The 16,413-nt window shown below is 40.6% G+C and overlaps 1 protein-coding gene across 1 annotated transcript in view; it reads left to right on the top strand.

Annotated features, from left to right (window-relative positions):
• spg7 (SPG7 matrix AAA peptidase subunit, paraplegin) overlaps positions 1 to 16,413 on the top strand; it is a 49,123-nt gene that overhangs the window by 30,399 nt on the left and 2,311 nt on the right. Inside the window, exons 9-16 of the mRNA XM_060911738.1 lie at positions 1,037 to 1,210; positions 2,216 to 2,340; positions 4,960 to 5,062; positions 9,466 to 9,576; positions 9,665 to 9,780; positions 9,957 to 10,113; positions 13,663 to 13,826; positions 13,974 to 14,051. Of these exons, the coding sequence (XP_060767721.1) occupies positions 1,037 to 1,210; positions 2,216 to 2,340; positions 4,960 to 5,062; positions 9,466 to 9,576; positions 9,665 to 9,780; positions 9,957 to 10,113; positions 13,663 to 13,826; positions 13,974 to 14,051 (1,028 nt within the window). The remainder of the gene's footprint in view (positions 1 to 1,036; positions 1,211 to 2,215; positions 2,341 to 4,959; positions 5,063 to 9,465; positions 9,577 to 9,664; positions 9,781 to 9,956; positions 10,114 to 13,662; positions 13,827 to 13,973; positions 14,052 to 16,413) is intronic.

Here is a 16,413-nt window from a genome sequence, read left to right as displayed (position 1 = left end):
TTGTTTTTGGTTCACTGAAAAGTACCTTCTCTGGAGCAAGAATCAAGTTTCCTTGAACGGTGTCTCAAGGACTAAAGTCTGATCCCTTCCCTATATCAGAAGTGTGTTTATGCAGAGCAAAGGATTATGAAGTGTTTGTGTTGGATTTTATAGTGCAGAAAGTTGATGAAATTTATTCACTAAATAAGGGGGGCATGGGGGGCAGCCATGGCCTGAAGATTAGTGAAGCAAGCCTTGGGCCCAAAGGGTTGCCGCTTCGATTCCCAGACCAGCAGGAAAAATGTGAAGGGAGTTAAGTGAATGAACAGCACTTTCCCTTCCCTCTGTATCATGGCTGAAGTGCCGTTGTAAAAAAGTGTAGCATGGCTGCCCACTGCTCTGGGTACGTGTGTGTGCTCATTGCTCACTTGTGCATGTGTGTGTTTACTGCTTCAGATGGGTTAAATGCAGAGGAGGAATTTTGCTGTGCTTGAGTGTACATGTGAATAAATAAAGTCTTCTTCTAAATAACAGCACTGTTCTGAGTGCTCTATGATGTATTAGCTTGTAGTCACCGTTTGAATATTTTTATATTTCCATGATGGCAGCACGGTGGTGTAGTGGTTAGCGCTGTCGCCTCACAGCAAGAAGGTCCGGGTTTGAGCCCCATGGCCGGCGAGGGCCTTTCTGTGCGGAGTTTGCATGTTCTCCCCGTGTCCGCGTGGGTTTCCTCCGGGTGCTCCGGTTTCCCCCACAGTCCAAAGACATGCAGGTTAGGTTAACTGGTGACTCTAAATTGACCGTAGGTGTGAATGTGAGTGTGAATGGTTGTCTGTGTCTATGTGTCAGCCCTGTGATGACCTGGCGACTTGTCCAGGGTGTAACCTGCCTTTCGCCAGTAGTCAGCTGGGATAGGCTCCAGCTTGCCTGCGACCCTGTAGAACAGGATAAAACAGCTACAGATAATGAGATGAGATGAGGTATTTCCATGATTCAACATGATTGAAGTGTTTGTGGTCGTTTGTGTGTAAAGCTGATTGATTTTAATCTGTTTTAGGCCTTGGTGCTGCGAGGGTGAGGAGTTTGTTTAAAGAGGCGAGAACACGGGCACCCTGTATCGTCTACATTGACGAGATCGACGCTGTGGGTAAAAAACGGTCCACTAACATGTCCGGCTTCAGTAACACTGAGGAGGAGCAGACCCTTAACCAGCTACTTGTGGAAATGGATGGTATGAAGGAGATGCTGAATGATAGATTAATCATGGATTGCTATTGGATTTGGATTTTTCATTTGGTCCGAGCCATTTTTATTCTATTTGTTGTAAAATAAAATTGATATTTGCTCATATAGACAGAATTTTATCAGGTCCTATTTAATCAGACCACCAGTAGTATTGGTTAAATGGAGACTTACTGATATGACTGACAATTTATCAAGCTGAAGTATACACTCACCGGCCACTTTAATAAGAACTTGTTCTTGATTCTAAGATTCCTGTTCTTGGCTGCAGGAGTAGAACACAGTGTGTTTTTCTGCTGTTGCAGGCTGAGCTGCTTGTGAAGAGTTGCTATGAGTTGCTATATCCTTCCTGGCAGCTCGAACCAATCTGGCCATTTTCCTTTGACCTCTGTTATCAACAAGGCGTTTGTTTCCGCCCACAGAACTGTCGCTCGCTCACTCAATGTTTTTGTTTGTTTGTTTTTTGCACCATTCTGTGTAAACTCTAGAGACTGTTTTGTGTGTGAAAACCCCAGGAGATCAGCAGTTTCTGAAATACTCAAACCAGTCCATCTGGCTCAAACCAACACCCATGCTATAGTGAAAGAAAATCACACTTTGAGATCACAATTCTGATGTTTGAACATTGTGAACATTAACTGAAGCTCTTGATTGGTATCTGCATTATTTTATGCATTGTGTTGCTGTCAAGGGATCGGCTGATTAGCGAACTGCATAAAACAGCAGGTGGATGGGTGTTCCTAATAAAGTGGCTGGTGAGTGTCGTACATATCAAACAAATTTAAAGTCAGTAGCAAGCTCTCACAATGCTGAATTCTCCAAGAGCAATATAAAGTACAGTGTTTCTGGTGCAGTTGTCCTGTTGGAATATTCCAAGGTCAGATTACTTTCTGCTTGTATTTTGTTTTTGTAATTTTCACTGATAAAGCAAAACCTTATCAACGAATCAGTGGATCAGTCCCTAGTTTTCATTTTTTGTTTGTCTTTCCTACAGGAATGGGTACCACTGATCATGTCATTGTCTTGGCGTCCACCAACCGAGGAGACGTTTTGGACAATGCGCTGATGAGACCAGGCCGGCTAGACAGACACATATTTATTGACCTTCCCACTCTCCAGGTACTGTACATGGGATGGTGAGATCATATGAATTACCGTATTTTCCGGACTATACATCGCTCCGGAGTTTAAGTCGCATCAGCCAAAAAATGCATTATGAAGACGAAAAAAACATACATATGTCGCACCGGACTACAAGTCGCACTTTTTTGAAGGGTTATTCTATCCATAGAATCTGTGATTCTATCTGATAAGCGGCGCGTGGTTACTGCGCGACTGCATTGTTTATTTAATAAACGAACAGCTGAGCAGTGATAACGCGCCCTTTGCCCTGTAAGTAGCCTAGTCTGATTATTTATTTTAAATATCTACTACTATCTTTAATACTATCACTATCGTTATTACTAATGGCCTTTATTATTATTATTATTATTATTATTATTATTATAACTAATATTAATAGCCTATTACTGATGCATTAATCAGTTTGCTTTTAGAATATTTTTACCGGTAGGGCTTATTATCGCCCCATGGCTCTTTCATCTTTGTTATTAAAGCTGTAGTCATCATCGAGGAGTGTCATTCTTCATTTTTGTCGAATTTTATTTTATCAAATCAGAGGTCAAATAGGCTATAGGTATATCATCTCCAAAGACAGGTACGGTAGTAAAAACAACCGTCTAGTGAAAAAACAACAACAACAACAACCACTCAGAGAAAAAAACAGGCAGAAAGTGCACCTGCCAGTTAACGTCATATCAGATAAAAACATTAAACGTTATTCAGACCATTAACACCATAACATCAGAGACAAAGAATAAAGTTCATCTTGGAAGGAGAGTTATTTTTAAAAATGCAAAACAAAATCATTTATAATAGCCCAGAGAAAAACTGGCTGAATATGTACTGTAACATCAAGTTATTCAATAGCCTATAGGCCTAAAATCAGGGCTTAATTTGAGCTGGAACATGATGGAACAAGATCCGTAACCTCCGTTGTCAGATCCGGCAGCTATTTTCATTTCATTCGGTGTTCCGGCAGCTATTTAAATGGATCAGATCACTTCCGTGACCATCACAAAGGGAAAAAATCAAACAATAAATTAAATAAGTAAATAAAATTTGTTTAGTGTTCAGTTTTGATTTTGATATCTGTTGTTGATTTCTCTCTTATGACATCCACAAAATCTATGCGAAGGGGGGGGGGGGACATGGGGTGTATACTTCCGCTCAATAGAACACCGGGTTTTTTGTAGCCGTTAGCTTGCGCTGTGGAAAAAATGGCAAAAAAACAAGAAAGCTTACTAAAATTTTTAAAATGAATTCTCCAACTTGTTTTGTAAACCCTTTATTTCTTAACTATTACTTGAATTGATTGCACTTATGTTTGCTGGCACTGCTTTTAATGAGCAGGAGAAAAACAGGGAGGACTCGGAAAATGATCACAGATTGGAATCAAACCCGGGTCCCCGGATTTATGGTATGACGCCTTATCCACCTGAGCCACAAAGTCCTGCTGGCACTGCTTTTAAATACCCTACTTAAATCTTTAAAATGAGTAATTTAACTCATGTCTTGTGTGATCTGATCTCCAATGGTGAAATAAACCGATTGTGATATGAGTACAGTCTGTTATTTTAGAAGATAAATTTAATATATAATTTAATATATAGCCTAATAAAAAATATTTTATAACATATCATGACATATTACTGTCTGTAACTGTTCATCACTAAAGCGTTTTCCAAGATCATAATGTCTGATATTATTTTTTTTTTTTTTACACACACAATAAGTGCGGGCGGCACGGTGGTGTAGTGGTTAGCGCTGTCGCCTCACAGCAAGAAGGTCCTGGGTTCGAGCCCCGGGGCCGGCGAGGGCCCTTCTGTGTGGAGTTTGCATGTTCTCCCCGTGTCCGCGTGGGTTTCCTCCGGGTGCTCCGGTTTCCCCCACAGTCCAAAGACATGCAGGTTAGGTTAACTGGTGACTCTAAATTGACCGTAGGTGTGAATGTGAGTGTGAATGGTTGTCTGTGTCTATGAGTCAGCCCTGTGATGACCTGGCGACTTGTCCAGGGTGTACCCCGCCTTTCGCCCGTAGTCAGCTGGGATAGGCTCCAGCTTGCCTGCGACCCTGTAGAAGGATAAAGCGGCTAGAGATAATGAGATGAGATGAGAGACAATAAGTGCGTGTGCGTAAAGTTGTAGTAAACCACCCCCGCCTTTTTTTTTTTTTTTGAGTCGCCGGACCCACTCACCTCCTGCGTTCCGGGACCTCCCACTTCACAAATTAAGCGCTGCCTAAAATCATTACATAACTTATTTAAATAACTATAGGCCTATCATTAATAATAAAACACAGGTCAATCAAGTTTATCAAGCTGACGATTTCACTCCAAATCAGCAAATCCATTGAATTCCTCATCCTCGGTGTCGCTTCTGAACAACTCTGCCAACTCCAGCGGCAGACGAAGCGCCGTTTCCTCTTCTTCTGCGTGGCTGTCGTCAGACTTGGCATCAGCTCCAGTTATTCCGCGGTGAAAAAAAAAACACATATACGTCGCACCGGAGTATAAGTCGCATGGCCAGCCGAACCATGAAAAAAAGTGCGACTTGTAGTCCGAAAAATACGGTACTTGGAGGTATGGAATAATCTGGAATGACTTTTTGATGATTTTAGGAGAGAAAGGAGATCTTTGAGCAGCACTTGAAGATCCTGAAGCTTTCCCATCCTGCAGATTTCTACTCCTTGCGTCTGGCTGAGCTCACACCTGGCTTCAGTGGTGGGTTTCCTGATTATCGTGTCCATAATTGTCTAAAGTCCTTCCTGCACCATGACCTGGCCTTCCCAGGCAGTCTGCCATCCCAGTACTAACCAGGCTCTTAAGGCGCGTTGGGCGGCAGTGATAGTTTCTATAGCCCTCGGCCTCTCGCCTATTATGTACGGTAGCTTGGGTTACAGTGGGGGGCTAGTCCTCTGGTAACCGTGAGAGTTTGACTCCCCACTCGCATCTACAGTTGTGGTCAGAAGTTTACATACAGTACCATGAATGCCATCTTGGATATGAATGTTATGGCAATATTTGGACTTTCAGTAATTTCTTTGAACTGTTCTTTTTCTGTTGCAGAATGTATGGCATACATCTTTTAATTAAAAAAAACCCACTAGAATTTGGTGCACAAGTTTTAATTTTCTTTGGGTTTTCTGAAATCAACACAGGGTCAAAATTATACATGCAGGGTCAAAATTATACATACAACACATGTAATATTTGGGTAAAATGTCTCTTCGCAAGATTCACCTTGACCAAACATTTTTGTTTACCATGAACAAGCTTCTGGCAGAATTCTGGTTGGATATTTCACAACTCTTCAGGGTAGAATTGGTAGAGTTCAATCAAATTATTATTTTTTTTTACATTTTTTTTTCTCTCTTGCCATGAACTTTACTTATACAGTGCCTTGAAAAAGTATTCATACCCCTTGAACTTTTTCACATTTTTCCACCTTGCAACCACGAACTTAAAAGTTTTTTATTGAGATTTTTTGTGATAGACCAACATAGAGTAGCACATAATTGTGAAGTGAAATGAAAATGATAAATGGTCTTCAAAATTTTAAACAAATAAAAATCTGAAAAATGTGGTGTGCATTAGTATTCAGCCCCCTGTACTCTGATACCTCTAAGTACAATCCATTGCAATCAGTTGCCTTCAGAAGTCATCTAATTGGTTAATAGAGTCCTACTGTGTGTAATTTACTCTCAGCATAAATACACTTGTTCTGTGAAGGCCTCAGTGGTTTGTTAGAGAACACTGAAGAACAAACAGCATCATGAAGACCAAAGAACTCACCAGACAGGTCAGGGATAAAGTTCTGGAGAAGTTTAAAGCAGGGTTAGATTATAAAAAATATCCTAAGCTCTGAACATCTCAAGAAGCACTGTTCAATCCATCATGGAAAAAGTATGGCACAACTGCAAACCTACCAAGACATGGCCGTCCACCTAAACTGACAGAGCGAGCAAGGAGAGCACTGGTCAGAGAAGCAGCCAAGAGGCCCATGATCACTCTGGAGGAGCTGCAGAAATCCACAGCTCAGGTGGCAGAATCTGTGCACAGGACAACCATAAGTCGTACACTCCACAAATCTGGCCTTTTTGGAAGAGTGGCAAGAAGAAAGCCATTGTTGAAGGACAGGCATAAGAAGCCATGTAGGGGACACAGCAAACATGTGGAAGAAGGTGCTTTGGTCAGATGAGACCAAAGTTGAACTTTTTGGCCTAAATGCAAAGCGCTATGTGTGTCGGAAAACTAACACTGCTCATCACCCTGTACACACCATCCCCACTGTGAAACATGCTGGTGGCAGCATCATGCTATGGGGATGCTTTTCTTCAGCAAGGACAGGGAAGCTGGTCAGAGTTGATGGGAAGATGGATGGAGCTAAATACAGGGCAATCCTGGAAGAAAACCTGTTGGAGGCTGCAAAAGACTTGAGACTGGGAAGGAGATTCACCTTCCAGCAAGACAATGACCCTAAACATACAGCCAGAGCTACAATGGAATGGTTTAGATCAAAGAATATTCATGTGTTAGAATGGCCCAGTCAAAGTCCAGACCTAAATCCCATTGAGCGTCTGTGGCAAGACTTGAAAATTGCTGTTTACAGACACTCTCCATCCAATCTGGCTGAGCTTGAGCGATTTTGCAAAGAAGAAGGGGCAAAAATTTCAGTGTCTAGATATGCAAAGCTGGTAGAGACATACCACAAAAGACTTGCAGCTGTAATTGCAGCAAAAGGTGGCTCTACAAAGTATTGACGCAAGGGGGCTGAATACTAATGCACATCATATTTTTTCAGATTTTTTATTTGTTTAAAATTTTGAAGACCATTTATCATTTTCATTTCACTTCACAATTATGTGCTACTCCGTGTTGGTCTATCACATAAAATCTCAGTAAAAAACTTTTAAGTTCGTGGTTGTAAGGTGGAAAAATGTGAAAGTTCAAGGGGTATGAATACTTTTGCAAGGCACTGTAAGCATGGTCCATAGACAGTATTTTCAATAGGGTTGAAGTCAGGACTTGCTTTAAGCTTAATGTTAGCCTGCTTTATCCTCCACAACCAGCTCTGATGCTTGTTTGGGTTCATTGTCCTGTTGTAAGTTTCAAGTCGTGTTCAAATTTCTGATTGTTTATGCTGAAGAATTCTGAGGTAGTCCTCCTCCTTCATTATTCCATCCACTTTGTGCAATGAACCAGTTCCACCGGCAGCAAAACAGCCCCAGATCATGATGATCCTACCACCCTCTGTACATGGTGGTCATTGTGGCCAAACAACTCAATCTTTGTCTCATCTGACCATACAGCTATCCTCCAGAAGGCTTTTTCTTTGTCCATGTGGTCAGCTTCAAACTTAAGTTACGCTTGAGGGTGTCAATTTTGGAGCAGGGGGTTATTTCTTGGATAGCAGCCTCTTAGCCCATGGTGATCTGAACTGTAGACAGTGATCCATGAACTGGAAGTTGATGGATCACTGTCTACAGTTCAGATCACCATGGGCTAAGAGGCTGCTATCCAAGAAATAACCCCCTGCTCCAAAATTGACACCCTCAAGCGTAACTGTAATAGTGGATCACTGGTGTGAATGTATATGCATGCTGTATATATTTCTATTTCATGCTGTATATACAGTAGTTCTTTTACATAGTGGATCACTGGTGTGAGTGTATACAGTACATGCTGTATATAGTTCGTTTACATAGTGGATCATTGGTGTGAGTGTATGCATGCTGTATATAGTTCTTTTACATAGTTATTGGTCATTAGTGTGTGTGTGTGCATGCTGTATATAGTTCTTTTGCATGCTGTATAGTTCTTACATAGATATTGATCATTATTTTGTATTAACTGTAGAGTTTATGTAATACTTGTATAAAAATCGCTAATTTGGAAAAGTTATGAAAGGGTTAATTAATCCACATTTGATGTATTTGAATGACAAATATAGAGAAAAATGTGAATACCTATCAGATACAGCCAACTTGGTGCATTTAATATCAGTATTTACACTGATTATTATTTTTTTTGTATTTTCTTCCATTATTTGGGCATATAGGGCATTAAAGGGTTAATATATTAAATTGCCCAAGGGATATCACCGGGCACCCTCTTAAATCTTGAAGAGCTACCTCAAATCTATAAGATAAAGCAAAAAAAAAAACTTTAACCAAAAATTCCGGGTCCGACCCCATGGCTCCCGGACTATGGTGGTTCCCAGGTTGTTCCTGACCATCCAAGCCAATTTCCTTTCAGCTGAGGGTGACAGTTTAGGTTTTCTTGAAGCAAAGTGGCTTGGCAAAGTGGCTGCACCTCACAATAACTTGAATACAATTGTTTGAACTGATAATGGAATTTGCAGTTGTTTAGAAATGGCTCCAAGAGACATTCTGGAGTTGTGTATATCTGTGATCCTCTTTCTCAGATCTGCACTGAGCTCCTTGGATTTTCCCATTTTACTGTGTGTTGGTCAATCCAATGAGTGCTGTAAACAAACCTTTTTATGAAGGCGCAGAAATGCTGCCAGCTGTTTTCAATCATGATCACTAACAGGAAGTTAAGAGACCTCGGCCTTGGCAAGAGGAGACATTTTGGAAGTTATAGCACCTCTGACTTAATAATCCAAGTGAGTGCATGTAAATTTTTGATCCTCTACGTATAATTTTGACCCTGCTTTGATTTCAGAAAACCCAAAGAAAATTAAAACTTGTGCACCAAATTCTAGTGTTTTTTTTAATTGAAGATGTATGCTGTACATTCTACCACAGAAAAAGAACAGTTCAAAGAAATTACTGAAAGCCCAAATATTGCCATGACATTCATATCAAAGATGACATTCATGTTACTGTATGTAAACTTCTGACCACAACTATATATTGCAGCGTGCCTTGCCAGATAGCAGTAGGTACCATTTTTATGATTGTCTTTGGTATGACCCGACTGTGAGTAGAACTCGTGATCGCCTGGCCAAGGGGCGAACATGCTACCCACTAGGCCAACTCACGGTATCCATAATTATAGTCCTCCTGAATTTTAGATTTTCTCTTTTTGAGCATTTGCCCAGTATTCCAGAAACCTAATGATAATCTGGCTCCTTTTGCGTGTTTGTACCTTTCTTTTCCCAGGTGCTGACATTGCAAACATTTGCAATGAAGCCGCTCTTCATGCAGCCCGCGAAGGCTACAAGTCCATCGATACCTTTAGTTTTGAATATGCTGTAGAGAGAGTTATTGCAGGTAGAACAGCATCCTCTAGCTCGTTATCTTTGTTATGGCACGTTTGTTGTCTAGTCCTGATTTTGGTTGTGACTTATGTAACGGGCAGGCAGTGTGAAGAAGAGTAAGATCTTGTCCAAAGAGGAGCAGAGGGTGGTGGCCTTCCATGAGTCGGGCCATGCTCTTGTTGGCTGGTTGCTGGAACACACAGATGCCGTCATGAAGGTAAGGAATACAGTAACTATTGTATAAATATTTTTAAAACTTTTTAAATAACACTGAGAATAATTGTTACTGCTTTGATTTGTGTTTGACTGACTGTATTTTGCTTGGATGGTATGTCAAGTACAGTAGTTATGGCAGTATTTGTGTTCTCTGTGTGGGCTTTCATGCCCCGGTAGGTGTCTATAGCTCCCAGAACCAACGCGGCTCTAGGCTTCGCCCAGATCCTGCCCAAGGACCAGTACCTGTTTACCAAAGAGCAGCTGTTTGAGAGAATGTGCATGGCTCTGGGTGGAAGAGTTTCTGAAGCCATTACATTCAACAAAGTCACCACAGGTATAATTCATTCACTCACTCACAGATGCATGCTTCAAACTGTAGCAATTCCCAAAGAAGGAGGCATGGCCTTTGTCTGTCAGTCCCAATGATGGAAACGTGGCCTCTGTGCCCATCAGTCCCGCTAAGGGTCCGTGGCCTCTGTGTCCATCAGTGCCCGAGAAGGAGGCATGGCTTTCCACTGTTCAAAGCTAATGCTGTTTGTATTGTCTATAATACAACCCTAATTTCAAAAAGGTTGGGATGCTGTGTAAACTGTAAATAAAAACAGAATGCAATAATTTGCAAATCATGAAAACCCTATATCTCATTGAAAATAGTACAAAGACAACATATCAAATGTTGAAACTGAGAAAAAAAACCAAATATATAATTTTATTTATTTTTTTTAAATAAATGTATACTCATTTTGAATTTGATTTCAAAAAAGTTGGAACGGGAATGTTTACCACCGTGTTGCATCACCTCTACTTTTAACAACAATCTGTAAACGTTTGGGAACTGAGGAGACCAATTGCTGTAGTTTGGAAAGAGAAATGTTGCCCCATTCTTGCCTGATGTACAGTTTTAGCTGCTCAAAAGTTCAGCGTCTCCTTTGTCATATTTTGTGCTTCATAATGTGCCATATGTTTTAAATGGGAAACAGGTCTGGACTGCAGGCAGGCCAGTTTAGCACCTGGACTCTTACAACAGAGCCATGCAGTTTTAATATGTGCAGAAAGCGGTTTAGCGTTGTCTTGCTGAACAAAAACAACAAAATTTCTCAATTTCAACATCTGATATGTTGTCTTTATACTATTTTCAATGAACTATAGGGTTTCCATGATTTTGCAAATTGTCGCATTCTGTTTTTATTTACAGTTTACACAGCGTCCCAATTTTTTTGTGGCTACTGCCTCATAGAGGCAAAGCCACTATAGGTGAAGCCACTATGTCATCGTGTTGTAAGAATGAGTGTAACAATCGTGCACTGCGCATACGCATAAGCATTACAATCACCAGAATGGCAAATCATGATCTTGCGATATGAACAGTTGATCTCGCATTATCAAAGGTACACAAGAATGAATCAGCACTTATCCTGATCGAGTTCGATTATCCGTTCTACTTCTTGATAAACTTTGGAACCAATCAGAACCAGAAATAAGAGCAATCTCATTATAACTTTGTAGTATCAGAAGATAATCAGCAGATAAAAAGATAAACGAAATTCACCTCGTTGTTTGCCAGGGCTACTGATTCGATATTAAGGAAGTGGTGTTTATTTTAAGAAAATTGACTATTTGATTATCACAGCTTTTTGTTTGGTCCTTCTGAAAGGTCAAATGAAAGGCTTTGCAAGTTGTGGTAGATTTATTTATTTATTTATTTATTTATTTAAAGCTTTTTGTCAGATACGGTGGTGCTTGAAAGTTTGTGAACCCTTTAGAATTTTCTATATCTCTGCATAAATATGACCTAAAACATCATCAGATTTTCACACAAGTCCAAAAATATTATACTTGGTCATTTATTTATTGAGAAAAATTATCCAATATTACATATCTGTGAGTGGCAAAAGTATGTGAACCTTTGCTTTCAGTATCTGGTCTGACCCCCTTGTGCAGCAATAACTGCAACTAAATGTTTCCGGTAACTGTTGGTCAGCCCTGCACACCAGCTTGGAGGAATTTTAGCCCATTCCTCCGTACAAAACAGCTTCAACTCTGGGATGTTGGTGGGTTTCCTCACATGAACTGCTCGCTTCAGGTCCTTCCACAACATTTCAATTGGATTAAGGTCAGGACTTTGACTTGGCCATTCCAAAACATTAACTTTATTCTTCTTTAACCATTCTTTGGTAGAACGACTTGTGTGCTTAGGGTCGTTGTCTTGCTGCATGACCCACCTTCTCTTGAGATTCAGTTCATGGACAGATGTCCTGACATTTTCCTTTGGAATTCGATGGTATAATTCAGAATTCATTGTTCCATCAATGATGGCAAGCCGTCCTGGCCCAGATGCAGCAAAACAGGCCCAAGCCATGATACTATCACCACCATGTTTCACAGATGGGATAAGGTTCTTATGCTGGAATGCAGACATAATTCTCCAAACATAACGCTTCTCATTTAAACCAAAAAGTTCTATTTTGGTCTCATCCGTCCACAAAACATTTTCCCAATAGCCTTCTGGCTTGTCCACGTGATCTTTAGCAAACTGCAGACGAGTAGCAATGTTCTTTTTGGAGAGCAGTGGCTTTCTCCTTGCAACCCTGCCATGCACACCATTTGTTGTTCAGTGTTCTCCTGATGGTGGACTCATGAACATTAACATTAGCCAATGTGAGAGAGGCCTTCAGTTGCTTAGAAGTTACCCTAAGGTCCTTTGTGACCTCGCCGACTATTACACACCTTGCTCTTGGAGTGATCTTTGTTAGTTGACCACTCCTGGGGAGGGTAACAATGGTCTTGGAATTTCCTCCATTTGTACACAATCTGTCTGACTGTAGATTGGCAAAGTCCAAACTCTTTAGAGATGGTTTTGTAACCTTTTCCAGCCTGATGAGCATCAACAACACTTTTTCTGAGGTGCTCAGAAATCTCCTTTGTTCGTGTCATGATACACTTCCACAAACATGTGTTGTGAAGATCAGACTTTGATAGATCCCTGTTCTTGAAATAAAACAGGGTGCCCACTCACACCTGATTTCAGTCAATGGGATGACAAACACCTGACTCTAATTTTACCTTCAAATTAACTGCTAATCCTAGAGGTTCACATACTTTTGCCATTCACAGACATGTATAATTGGATCATTTTCCTCAGTAAATAAATGACCATGTATAATATTTGTCTCATTTGTTGAACTGGGTTCTCTTTATCTACTTTTAGGACTTGTATGAAAATCTGTTTTAGGTCATATTTATGCAGAAATACAGAACATTCTAAGGGGTTCACAAACTTTCAAGCACCACTGTATTTATGCCAAGAATTCCAGCCATTCAGCAAAGACTCGTAGGCAACAAAGACGATGTTGAAATCTTTTGTGTGATCCGCTCGGTTTGCAATTACAAAAGTCCCATGTGGGAATAAATCAACTCCTTCAGTGGATAATTGAGCCCTTTCGAGGGGTTATTTATTTGAGTCTTTCCACTTGTGAAACAAAATGTGCTCATCAGTACTAAATAATGCTTCTAAGACAATTCATGAGCAAGTGCTTTCTGAGTATATTTTGAAAATAGAGTTCACAGCACTGTATTTTGAACAAAATAGAGTAAACAAAATTGGTAACCAAAATACTACAAGCCCTAATGCTGCTCACAGCTTGGTGATGCTTGCAAGAGACGAATTTAGTATAATTGATATATTTACTGTATGGACATGGTGTCAGAAAACAATTTTACTTGTAAGCAGTACCCATAGGGTACCTATTTTTTTGGAATTGGGGTTGTATGTCGCATCATAACGCTGGAGCTCAGAAACCCTTAAGTACACACAGCACAGGGAATTGCAACTCAAACACTGCATTAAGCTAATTTTATTAAAATGTAAGCTCCCTGTACCCAGGTGCTCAGGATGATCTGCGAAAGGTGACACGTGTCGCCTATGCTATGGTGAAGCAGTATGGCATGGTGCCCAGTGTGGGCCACGTGTCCTTCCCTGAAACTGAGGAACAAGCTGGTATCGGGCGCAGGCCCTTCAGCCAGGGCCTTCAGCATCAGATGGACCATGTGAGTGCACACACACACACACACACACACACACACACACACACACACACACACACACAGAGGAAACCAGTCTGTAATTTCATTTATAGGTCAATAAATGAATGAATGATATGATGGATGATGAATTGTGGCTATTCTGTTATTCAGGAAGCGAAGATGCTAATTGCACGTGCATACAGACACACTGAGAAACTGCTCCTGGACAACAGGGATAAACTTGTACTGGTGAGTCAGGTTCAGAGAAACATCAGTCTGTGTGTTTATCTTGTACTTCCCTGCCTGTAATGTGCTCTTGACTCTTCCTACTCTTCCTGTGACTTTTTTTTTAAACAGATTTCTGAATTTCTTTTTTTTTTGTACATTTTTCTTCTGGGTGATTTGAGTTTGGTGGGTACGAATGAAATTCTGTTTGCATTCATTAGCTCTTCTTTTATCCCAACCACAAAGTTTTCCTGTAGTGTCTTTTGTGCCTGAACATAAGCAAAACTGCATCTAGTTCGATATTGTTTCACATTCGATATACGTTGTGTAGTAATTTTGCGTATGATTTGAGTCACGATCTACAGCTAGTACTATAAAAAGCTGAGCTTTTATCTAATTAATACATTTTGATAATAGTGATTACTTGCATGTGGGTCAGTGTTGTTTTTGGCAGCCATTTTTGGTTTAGTTTTAGTCTTAGTCTTTTGGATGAAATGCTTATTAGTTTTAGTCACATTTTAGTCAATTCTATCCTTGATAGTTTTGGTCTAGTTTTAGTCAACGAAAACTAAAAGGGTTCTAGTCATTCATTTTAGTCGAAAAAATAATTGCTTTAAAACATTAAATTAGGTCAATACAGAGATAGGAAATTGTAACCGAGGTTGACAGGTTGCGCATAACATGCTCTCTACATAAACGCTGCCTAGTGCGCATGCTCTCTACATAAACGCTGCCTAATGCGCATGCTCCATTGTTCACAGACTCGTGTTCCTGCCTCCGTTTAACATGTCGCAATGCGCTGATAGAGCACAAACATGTCATGATGAACACACAACTAGAAGATGACCACGCTGTCCGTTAATGTAAATATGATGGCTAAACATGCTGCTAACGTTAGAGTAGCCAGGTGTGCTGCTGCTCATTTAGACATATTAAGGCAAAGCAACAGGTCTGAAAAGCTACCCCCCCCCCCCCCCCCCCCGTATGTTTCACAGTAACTCAAATATGGGTCAATATATGACAAAGCATTCAGTTGCTGTCCCACCAATAATCCCTGCAGGACAAGTTTTACTCATGACATGTTAATTGAATTTAAGTTAGCTTAACCAAGCCAATTTTAGCATGAAGCTAGCGGTCCCATTCATTTTCGCCAGGTCACGGTGTTTTGGAAAACTTCATAGGAAATTCATCACAGACCGATTGTTGAGTGACATTAACCAAAGCTAGCAAACGTATACATGATCTGTTAAGGACTTCTTGTAACGTTAACTTACCGTCGCATAAATAGCAGCATGGTGAGCCTTTAGATGCCTCTTGAGGTTGGTCGTATTCTTGCCACGTAGTTTATAGCCATAGCGTGTACCTCTGTCTCCCACTACAAGGCATTCCATTTTATTTTCTGCTGGATTATGTGTAAAGTATGTCCATAAATCATCGCGTCTTTTCCGCCCACCAAGCCCTTGTGCTGGCGTTGCCGCTGCCATGGTCCATGAACTGTGTGTGGCTGCCCCGGTGTGCACTGTGCCCGGACATGCCTGGTGGTGGGCGTGACCAAACAAGGACAGGATGCAGGTGCATTGCTGATATTTTCAGCATTTGGCAGACAGGTTGCATGCACCGCTGGAGGAAACGCCATGCATTTTGATAGTCCTATAGCCAACCCACTAACATTTTTCGTCTCGTCAATGAAAACAACAGATACGTCTCGTCATATTTTCGTGATCAAAGAGTTATGTTTAGCTCGTCATTGTTTCGTTTTAGTCATGAAAAAAAGGTGCGTTAACGAAATCATTTCGTCATCGTTAACGAAAACAACACTGATATGGGTACATTCAAAAACCAAGACTACGGTGTCTTAAAATGTTCTCTGCATTTGTATGCTAAAATATCTTGACCTTATAAACAGAAAAATACAGCAAAGTAAATCTGATCTTGCCAAGCTTCACTGGCAGAACTCATGACTGATTTTAATAAGCTGCTCCTCGCTGCATGGCAATTGATGAGAAGTCGTAATAAATGACGTTGGCAGGAAATGAGGGAACAGTAAAGCTCATTATATATTTTCTTTATTAAACTAGATGTGATGTGTGCACTGCTTCTGCATGTTGCCGTGATGAGCAGTATAGCATTTTAAAACAAGCTAGAAGGGAGAAGTGATCTTGCTCTTTTCCGTGAGCAACATGGCACTAGAACGATGTCCAAAATGCACCCACACACCACACAGTGTTCATGACGCATGTATGAAAACAAAAGTGTTGTGATCATGCTGCTGTGTCATTCTTGCATGCTTTTCTAGTTGTGTATCACACAATCCTAGTTCTCCCATAGATGACTGCCAGTCACTGAGAGATCTGACATGTCCATATAGTTCTGATCCAACCAGAAA

This window comes from Neoarius graeffei, chromosome 27, assembly GCF_027579695.1.
Source record: "Neoarius graeffei isolate fNeoGra1 chromosome 27, fNeoGra1.pri, whole genome shotgun sequence".
NCBI lineage: Eukaryota > Metazoa > Chordata > Actinopteri > Siluriformes > Ariidae > Neoarius > Neoarius graeffei.
This window is presented reverse-complemented; position numbering and strand designations above follow the sequence as displayed.